At 42.0% G+C, this 9974-nt stretch overlaps 2 protein-coding genes across 2 annotated transcripts; one reads left to right on the top strand and one right to left on the bottom strand.

Annotated features, from left to right (window-relative positions):
• Positions 1–1965: 1965 nt before the first annotated feature.
• Positions 1966–4481, top strand: LOC143490988 (uncharacterized; the record flags this gene model as incomplete). The annotated part of the gene is given in 2 exon segments (XM_076989587.1): positions 1966–3814; positions 3817–4481. Coding segments are annotated over 2 exon segments (2514 nt in total), but the record flags the coding sequence as incomplete, so codon positions are not given.
• Positions 4482–7001: 2520 nt separating this feature from the next.
• Positions 7002–9927, bottom strand: pym1 (PYM homolog 1, exon junction complex associated factor). The gene is made up of 3 exons (XM_076989679.1): positions 9875–9927; positions 8607–8700; positions 7002–8335 (listed from the first exon to the last, which is right to left on the bottom strand). Exons 1-3 carry the CDS (start codon positions 9903–9905, stop codon positions 7846–7848), a joined length of 615 nt encoding a protein of 204 aa, XP_076845794.1. The 5' UTR covers positions 9906–9927; the 3' UTR covers positions 7002–7845.
• Positions 9928–9974: the final 47 nt, after the last annotated feature.

Here is a 9974-nt window from a genome sequence, read left to right as displayed (position 1 = left end):
AGTGAGGAATGAGCTGTGGTCCAAGGCTCCTTAAAGCAGCCGCAGCCCTCTGGGTTGTGTCTCAGGAGAGCAGCACTTCCGAAAATGAAACACCACCACGCTGCCACCTGCAGATCTGAAGCTGCTGAACTCAAGCGTGGACCACTCCATCAGAGATGAATTATGAAGGGATGGTGCACAGAAAATGTTTTATGTGGCTTCATTATTTTGATGGTATGAAACAGGAGCGCTCTCACTCCTGAAAGAAACTTAAGGGCAAAGGACAGAATGGAGCTTATAGAATGGAGAAAGTGTTATATGGGGGTTTACTCCAAAACTGAGAGTTGGTTGGTTGGCCAGTTTGGACATGTGTGGAGAATGATTAAATAACCTCCCACACGCCTTGTGACATTAAGACAATAAAAGCAGCTTTTATGAGAAAAAAGAAAGGTGCCACCCACTCCTGTATGTTGAACCATGGTCATTAATCTGTGGTCGTCTGAGTACACACCCTTCATCTTCATGACACGCCATGTCTGTCTTTTCCTCCTGTAGTTCATTTTTATGTTTTATGCAATCTAAAACAAGAATTGTAAATTACATGATATAATAGCAAAGTCTTGAACTGATATTCTCCACTTCATGCCCTTAGAGAAAGTGAAGCCAGAAGCACTAATCATTCTCTTATCCATTTAGGCAAATTTGTCCCACAAGCACACTTCTTAAAATATGCCCCATACATTTCTCTCATATTTCTGTGACAGAGATTAAACCCAAGTAAGCATTAATCACTGCTGACTGGGGTATGGTTAGGGATGAGAATGTGGCAACACTTGCAGAAAGACTGAAGAATGTAAATCAAATATGCACCATGAGTGGCTGACTTCTCTTCCGTTTGCAGCCGATGAATACCATATTTTGCAGTCACATGAATGGCACAACAAAAACCACAGATGAAGTCCGACCACGAATGTGGAGTATTTCAAAAGATGTTTTCTGCTTGCATCAAAATTTGTACTGATGAGCATGTTACATCAACATTTAGATTTTTTCAATTGATGAGATTTCTGAGAGCATTCTGCTTCATGATGGTTCTGTGTGCCTCTGCAGAATTTGACAAGGGTCTTTATTTATCTACAAAACTGGTTTCAGATCAGAATACGCATACAACCATTACCCAAATTATTAAAGACAAGAAACTGCAGAACTGTAGGGCATTTAATGGACAGGTTCATCATGTCCTCCACATGAATCAGACAGGAAGGCACATGGCATCATTTGTGTCTATGGTAATAGGTTAGTTGAAATGTCAGTGCTGAACTGCCTCCAAGCCCCACATTTTCAGTGGCAATGGTGATCAAATTGGTTGAACCTTTTGAACCTACCAACAGATTTTTCCTCGGTTATTTTAGTTGCCATTTTTATTTCACCACAGGCCACAGTGCCTCCTAGTGCCTCACCACACTAGATAGAAACCCATAACTTTTACATGAGTTGTGCTGCTTTTACTCTGGGTGATTTTAATCAAGTTAGTCTCAGCAAGTCTCCACTAGAAGCAGACTCTACTAGAGGAGCAGACTCTACTAGAGGAGACAGATCTTTGGAGCAGTACTACCACACCATCTACAGAGTGCTTCATGCGGTATCTCATGCTCCTTTGGGACAGTTGGATCATACTATGTTTCTTATCTCACACTATTGTCAGGAACTAGACCATGAGCACATATGAACAAGCAGACATACTTACATCATAGATATGTTTTTCACAAAGTGTTTGCGTCCCAGGGAAGACAACAATGATTTTTTAGCAACAATAAGGCTTGGTTTACCAAAGAGGCTAAAACGTTATATATGAAAAGGACAGTTACTTTTAAAAGTGGTGATGAGGAGTTATAGGCTATATATTCAAATATATATATATATATATATATATATATATATATATATATATATATATATATATATATATATATATATATATATATATTTGAATATCATGCTGTTACTGTATCTTCCCCCACTAAACTGCATATAATTGTCATTTATCGCCCTCTTTCTCTTCTAGGTAACTTCATAGACAAGTTGGATGTTCTTCTGAGTCTCTTCCCCATTGATGGAACCCCATTGATTCTCCTTGGTGACTTCAATCTTCCATCGAACAAGCTGCAGTCATCATGTCTCGAACCGCTGCTCTCATCCTTCAACCTTGCTCTCCACCTGACCCCTCCAACGCACAGAGCAGGCAACATCCTAGACATGATCTTCAGCAGACCGGCCCCAGCGCTGGATATGAGAGTAACCCCCATACACTGCTCAGATCATCACTTTCTATCTTTCACATTCTCCCTTACTGCTCTTCCTGTCAATGCCTCTCCTTCAGGCTCGTCATTCTCTCGACGTAACCTGCACTCCATCTCTCACTCATCTCTGGCTTCAACTATCCTTACTACCCTTCCACATCCTGATTCCTTTCTATCTCTTTCCTTGGATACAGCCACAGATACATTGCTTTCTTTACTTTTGTCTGCAGTTAACCTTTTGTGTCCTCTTTCCTCCAGGCCAGCCAGATCCTCCCCACCTGCCCCGTGGCTGACTGAAGTCCTACACAGCAACCGGAGAGAGCTAAGAAAGGCAGAGAGGAAGTGGAAGAAGTTCCAGCTTGACTTTGACCTACACTCCTATCAGGCTCTCCTACAAGTTCTCAACAGAGGTTACTGCTGCCAAGTCATCCTTCTAAAGGAGAAACTGGAAGCATCAGCGTCGGATCCACGCAGGCTCTTTAGTATCTTTTCCTCTCTTCTCAAACCCCCCTCTCCCCCACCACCCTCTTTACTTACCCCGGAGGATTTAGTCACCTTCTTTGAGAAGGTTAACAAAATCCGTCAGTCATTTTCCTCTTTCTCTACTTCCTTCACCAATACTCATCCTCTTGCCATTAATTCCTTAACATGTTTTTCTCCTCTTTCCACAGATGAGATCCTACAGCTACTTAAATCCAGCAACCCAACAACCTGCCCACTGGATCCCATTCCATCCACACTCTTCCAGACAGTCTCCATGGATCTGTTACCGTTCATCACGTTCATAATGAACAGCTCCTTGTCATCAGGCCAGGTCCCAGCTGCATTCAAGACTGCCAGAGTGGTCCCAATTCTGAAGAAGCCCACCCTGGACAGCTCAGATGTCTGCAACTACCGATCTGTATCGCTCCTTTCTTACCTATCAAAAATTCTTGAGCGTGCTGTATACAACCAACTGTCTCTCTTTCTCACTCAGAACCTGCTCCAGGACCCCAACCAGTCGGGCTTCAAACCAGCACACTCAACAGAAACGGCCCTCATAACGGTGACTGAGAAGCTCCAGACTGCAAGAGCATCCAAACTGTCATTGGTTCTGATCCTTCTGGACCTCTCTGCAGCTTTCGACACGGTGAACCACAAGATCCTCCTATCTGTCCTCGCTGACCTGGGAATTGCGGGCTCTGCATGGAAGTGGTTTGAGTCCTATCTAGAGAGGCGTTCTTACCAGGTAACATGGAGTGGGTCTACATCTGCTCCTTGCAGGCTCCTTACTGGTGTCCCTCAAGGCTCAGTGCTAGGTCCTCTCCTCTTTTCACGCTACACCCGTTCTCTTGGTGATGTAATTACCTCTCGTGGTTTCTCGTACCACTGCTATGCTGATGACACTCAACTAATGCTTTCCTTCCCACCATCTGATACTCAGGTTTGCAGGCGTATCTCTGCATGTCTGACTGACATCTCTTCATGGATGGCAGCTCATCATCTAAAGCTCAATCCCAGCAAGACTGAGCTGCTGTTCATCCCTGGAGCTATAGGTCCTCAGCAGCCTTTGAGAACTCTTTTATTGTTCCGTCTAAAGATGCAGGAAACCTTGGGGTGACTCTGGATGACCAGTTGTCGTTCTCTGCCCATATTACGAACCTGACTCAGTCATGCAGATACTTTCTCTACAACATCCGACGTATCCGACCCTTCCTCTCTCAGGAGGCCTCCCAGGTGCTTGTCCAGTCTCTTGTCATTTCAAGGCTCGACTACTGCAACACGCTCCTGGCTGGTCTTCCTCTGCAGGCCATCAGGCACTTGCAACTGATCCAGAATGCAGCAGCAAGGCTTGTCTTCAATCTATCCAAGTTCACTCATGTCACTCCACTGCTGCGCTCCCTTCACTGGCTTCCCGTGGCTGCTCGCATACAGTTTAAAATTCTAATGCTTGCCTACAAAGCCAAAAATGGACCTTCATACCTTATGGCAATGGTCAAGAGTCGATCCGCACCTCGAGCCCTTCGCGCTGCAAGTACAGCTCGGCTTGACCCGCCATCCCTCAAGATTTATGGAAGACACGCAACAAGATGCTTCTCTGTCCTGGCTTCCAGATGGTGGAACAAACTTCCACTGGCTATCCGAACAGCGAACTCTCGCGCGGTTTTCAAACGCAGACTGAAGACCCATCTCTTTTTAAAGCACTTAAAAGCACACTACTGAAGCATTGGTATAAATCGTAATTGCACTTTATCTCTGGGAACACTTGCCAATTATTGCACTCATACTGCATGTAGTCTTGTAGGTATTTCAGTCTTGCTAGGTATTGCTCTGTGTCTAATCTTATATTTTGTTGTCTTCTTTCTAGGTATCAGCACTGGCAACTGTTTATGGCAGTGCTTGAGCTCAAGTAGTTTGGACTTAAACCTGTTTATAAGACAGTGAGTCTGCACAATCCATTTGGGTGGCTGGAGTGACCTGGTCCTGCGACTCCCTTCAGATCTGTTTCATGACAGATTTGACCTCATGCACATTAATAATAAAAGGAGCTTCACTAATAGTCATTTTGTTTTACTACAGACATTTCCATAGAGCTCTGCTATCTTTAATCTGATGTTTATTTTCCACCTTATCCCTGTGTTATATCTATGCCTGCCTCTCTGCTCTCTGACATTCCTATTTAGTCCTTGTATATTTACATTTACATTTACGGCATTTAGCAGACGCTCTTATCCAGAGCGACTTACAAAAGTGCTAAGTGTTTAGTCAGAATATGCATCTCTATCTAGTATATTTCCATCAGCCTCTTAAAGCATGTAGAGACACTTTATTCCTAATCTGTTACTTTTAAAATGAGGCTGCGTTCTGTCTCTTGTACCACACTCTACCATAGTCTCAGACTCAGCCTAGCTGTAAAGTGGCAGATGACACAACATCAGGACTGATATTTGATGATGACAATAGCATACATGGACACGGTTGAATATTTAGTAGAATGGAGTTTGTCCTTAAACTTAAACTTTGGTAAAAAAATAAAATAAATAAACACAATGAATTGGTCACCACCTTTGCTCGTTAATGTTCTGGGGATGGGGAGAGCGGACTGGAGGAAGTTCCTTTCGGCATGACACTCCAGTGGGAGGATGTCGCTGTCTTGAAGGGCAAAGCTCATCAACGGCTTTCCTTTCCATCACAACTCAAGAAATTTGTTGTGTCCAGAGACCTTTAAACAAAGCGGCTGTAAAAATTGGATTGACCTTTTTAGTATGTGTTTGGTGTAGCGGTACAATGGCATATGAGAGAGAATGACTAGAGGTTGGTGTGTACTGCTTTTAAAATTGGTTGTGAACTTCCATCTGTTGATACTACAAGCATCAATAGATTGAGAAACGCAATGTTACAATTGATAAAAATAGCTCACACCCTGGAGAGTCCATTTAAACATCTTCCTTCTGGTATAACATTAAGAGTATTTTATGTAGAACATCTTGGGTTTCATGATCACCTAGGCTTCTGCTATTAGCCTGTTAAACCCCACTAATAAACTAAGAATTTTTTAATAATGATCTTGTTTTTCTATGGTATTTAGCAAATATGATGTTTTAGGGACCCTGTGTATGTTTGAACACACAATAAAAACAAATTTCTCTGTCAAGCACCGACTTGATAAGGCAAGTACTGAAATCTCAGTACAGAGGCTGTGAGTCCCCACAACACAGCTTCATCATGTCCAATACCTGCATAAAGATCAGACTCTGACCTAAATAATAGCAATTGTGGCATTATTTAGTGCTATTAGACAAAATTGTTTTGGTTGGTTACACTACTTATTCCACACTAAATACACGGGGCAGCAAAACTAAATTTGGTGGATTTCATAGTACTTCTTATGCTGAATTCCAATCTATCACAACTATCTCTTTGAAGGCATCACTAGGATTAAGGTTTGTTTTACACTAATTATATATTACCTATTCATAAATAAACGTATTAGACTTAAATATGTCTAAACTTCTAAAATACATAATGTATGATATAGGCTGTATTTGTCCTCAGGAACAGCTCTCTTCAGTGGTCTGCAGCAGTCTCCCAACATAAAGAGGATCCACCTTCCTTGATATCAATTTTTCATACTATACATAATGACATACAAATATACCAGAACAAAAAAAAATATATATGGATCATATTTGGACACAGCATAGGAAACTACACAATAAACAGGCATTTTTGCAGGAAGAAAAATCATATAAAAATCCAGTAGTGATATCAAAAACATCTGACCGTAGTATCTCTTTTGAATTGCTCCATTAACCATCCATGCTGGACAATTTCTTTGAAGAGTGTCAGATGTGTATTTTAACTGCTAGACATGTTTGACTTTACAAGGGACATTGCAAACCACCTAGAGTTCTGGACCAGCAGCAGGAACACACAGACCTTTGAGCATTCAGCTGTACTCAAACACTTTTATACACACACACACACACACACACACACACACACACACACACACACACACACACACACACACACACACACACACACCCTCTCCTCCTGGATCTCACCCAGCTCTGGTCTGCTTCCTGCAGTCTGCTACCATAAGACCTCTTTACTCACTAAGACTGAGGCATCTTTCAAAAAGTATCGAAGCACAATGAACAACGGATCAAACACGCATGTTCAAGGGAGTGGTGTCAGACTGGATGGGGGAGGAGAGAAATGCAGTCTCCTACAAGAGGGTAAATATTTTTGGTGCTTTAATGTAATACAATACTACTTCCTACTACTTGACATCTACTAGGTAAAAAAAATACATGATATAAAGAACTTCTGAAAGAAATGTGACTCCAATGACAATTTAAATACTGTCTTTTGTGTTCAGTCCACAACCACAACTAATCTATACTTGTTTTACAAGTAAATCTGAAATTACAGTATACTGTATCTTATGATTTGTATGGCATTTACAAAGTTTAAAACAAAGAGACCTTTTTGAGTCATTTAAATCATTGCACTGTGTCTATTATGAGTAGCTTGGTGTTATTCTTTTTCTGAATGGAATACGATGAAAAAGTAGTGTACACTGTATAACTGCACAATGTAATGTATGGATGTCCACCATGACACAGATTGATACAAACAGCAGCCCAGATCGAACTGAGAAAAATAAATACCTTCTCACCGGTCTTCCCTTCATGCCCTTTAAAAAAAAAAGTCCATCTCGCAGGGTTGTAGAACTATCATTCACAATGAAACTTTATCCACAATTTATTAACCGGGGGGGGGACAAGGTCAAGAGAAACAGGAGCAGTACCACATAACGCATAAAAACAAGGCTTGCATCACCCTGCATTGATGATCTGCGGAGAAGATGGGACTTGGGTGAAGTGGGTGGGGGTCTCAGAAGTCGAATCACGGCAAGTGGAACGAATGAAGGATCTATCCTATATTCAAAAGTACAGTTTACAGCGCCAGGGCTTATGAAAAAGTAAACAGCAACTAACAAAACAGGAAACGAAAGCAAAAAAAAAAAAAAAAAACTCAATCATGCCCCAGGCCTTCTCCCTTAATGGGGCGGTCCACTTCACGAGTCCTCCTCCAGCTGCCTGAGCTCCTCCCTTAAGGCCTGTGCCCGGCCCAGTTTGTCCAGCTGGTCCTTGGAAGGGTTCTGCAGGTCCCCCGAGTCCAGTTTCTGCTGTAGCTCCTCCACCTGCCGCAGCTTCTTCCGCAGGTTCTTCATTTTCTTGGTCTTCTCTGCAGAAGCAAAGGTGGTGCTGGGCTCCGAGGGGGCAGCCGCACTGCTCGGCTGCCGCTGCTCTGACCAATCCACCGCCACCTTCTCCAGCTCTTTGGCCAGGACCTCCACCTCGCCGCCCGCCTGGCCCTGCTTGCGTTTCTCTTTGCGCTTCAGGTTGCGCTTTGCCGTTTTGGAGAGCGCCGTCGCCTCACTCTCCCGCTCCCCGGCCCGCCCGGCCACCTGCTGCTGCTGTCTTGCTGCCGCTGCGTCCTCCGGGTTCATGCCAGGGGGGAGGTCTGGCTTGCTCTTAAAAAACTTCACATATTTATTCTCATAGCTGTGCACAGGAGGGGAAAGAAAGTATATGAGGTTCTTTCACGGCTTTAAAACTGTTCACCTGATAAGTCACATGCAAACCTCTTCAGATGTCATTCACACAATAACAACCAAGATTAAATTTGTTGGTTCAGATCCAGTTAAACAGTTGGATGATTACATTTACTTAGATAACTGAAAAAAAAACAATAGATATAATCAGGGTGCATACGACCACACTTTCTTATTGCTTACAGGTCTCTCTGTAGCCTGAATCCACACATTAAACTTACACTGGGACCTCCTCCTGAGGTACATATCCGTCCTTCACTCGCCGAGGTTTCCTCCATGTGCCATCTGGCCGCTGGGTAGCAGCAATATATTTTCCTGTGAGAACATACAGGCATAAGTCAATGTGAATTGTGCTAGCTAGAGATACTCATCAATGCAGACAACTAAAGTACTTTTTAGGTTTCTTTGGATATGAACATCTGCTACATGCCATTAATGTAAAATGTAATAATGCTTTCTTTACACTTGAGTGGTAGTTCTATAATAACTGTAGTTTTAAATACCTGTTGGCTAAACTGGGCAACATCTCAAGGCATAGGTTAAGTTCAGAAAACGGTTGTTATTCACGGGTTGCAAGGGTCAGTTTTCTTCAACAAGATCTTATGTCTACTCGTCACTTCTGTTCACCTGTCATCTTGGTGTATTCAGTCAGACAGAACAAAGTGACCATATTCTGTGCAAAAAAATCAACTATTCTTATTATATGTGTACACAGTAACTTTGAAATGAAACTGACACATGAATCATGTTAGTCTATTAAAAACATCTGTGTAAAATGCTAAAATAAAGCTGGGGGGTTGCATAACCTCATGATATATTTAAAGACCTGAAATCCGGTATATTATATATATATATATATATATATATATATATATATATATATATATATATATATACACCTGAAAATGATATGGGGATCACTTAATTTATATTAGAACTAAAGCAATAAAACATCTACGCTGTTGGTGGCTAAATGTGCAGTCTGGTCCTAGTTAAATAATGTAAGCAGAAGAGAGCTGCTGGGTCGGGATCATGCTATAAAGACCCGTGAACGCACCAGTTACCATTTGTTGCACACCGTGAACTTAGCTTGCTAGGTTGACTAGCGTATTAGCTTAGCTTACAAAATAATAAGAAAAAATAAACGCTAGTTAACAAGACTAACATTTTGATTATGTTAATGATGCACGTGAAATGCACATATTGGATGTAATAAGTGCAATACAGCTGCATAGAAAAGAATAGACTAGCATGATGAAAGCTTTTCATTTCGAAGGTTCATTTATCGGATTGGCAACTAGCTAAACGTGCATGTTACGCCGCTGGTTATCTTTTGCAGAGCCATAGTTTACCCATTTGAATATGTTAATAATTACTCTGAGGCTTTTGCAACGTCAATAATTGACCCAGAACCAACATTAATACCAAGAATCATCGTGAGCACATAATAGGGTAAGAAGTAGCTTGTCAGTAAAATCATTTAGCTCACCAGACTCATCTGTTACATAGGGAGTCGCCATCTTGACAGATGCGAGACTTCCGGTCACGTGGCGGAAGTGATATGAGTCAAGAAAGCTAAGCGACTGACA

Source organism: Brachyhypopomus gauderio, unplaced genomic scaffold (assembly GCF_052324685.1).
Source record: "Brachyhypopomus gauderio isolate BG-103 unplaced genomic scaffold, BGAUD_0.2 sc69, whole genome shotgun sequence".
Classification (NCBI taxonomy): domain Eukaryota; kingdom Metazoa; phylum Chordata; class Actinopteri; order Gymnotiformes; family Hypopomidae; genus Brachyhypopomus; species Brachyhypopomus gauderio.
The sequence above is the reverse complement of the archived record's forward strand: the minus strand, read 5'-3'. Positions and strand labels throughout refer to the sequence as shown.

Excerpts from the sequence above, each read along its gene's own strand:
- pym1 (XM_076989679.1), bottom strand. The coding sequence starts at position 9,905 with ATGGCGACTCCCTATGTAACAGATGAGTCTG. Across the intron at positions 8,701-9,874 it reads CTATGTAACAGATGAGTCTG|GAAAATATATTGCTGCTACC; the intron begins GTGAGCTAAATG and ends ATGTTCTCACAG. Across the intron at positions 8,336-8,606 it reads CCTCAGGAGGAGGTCCCAGT|CTATGAGAATAAATATGTGA; the intron begins GTAAGTTTAATG and ends TCCTGTGCACAG.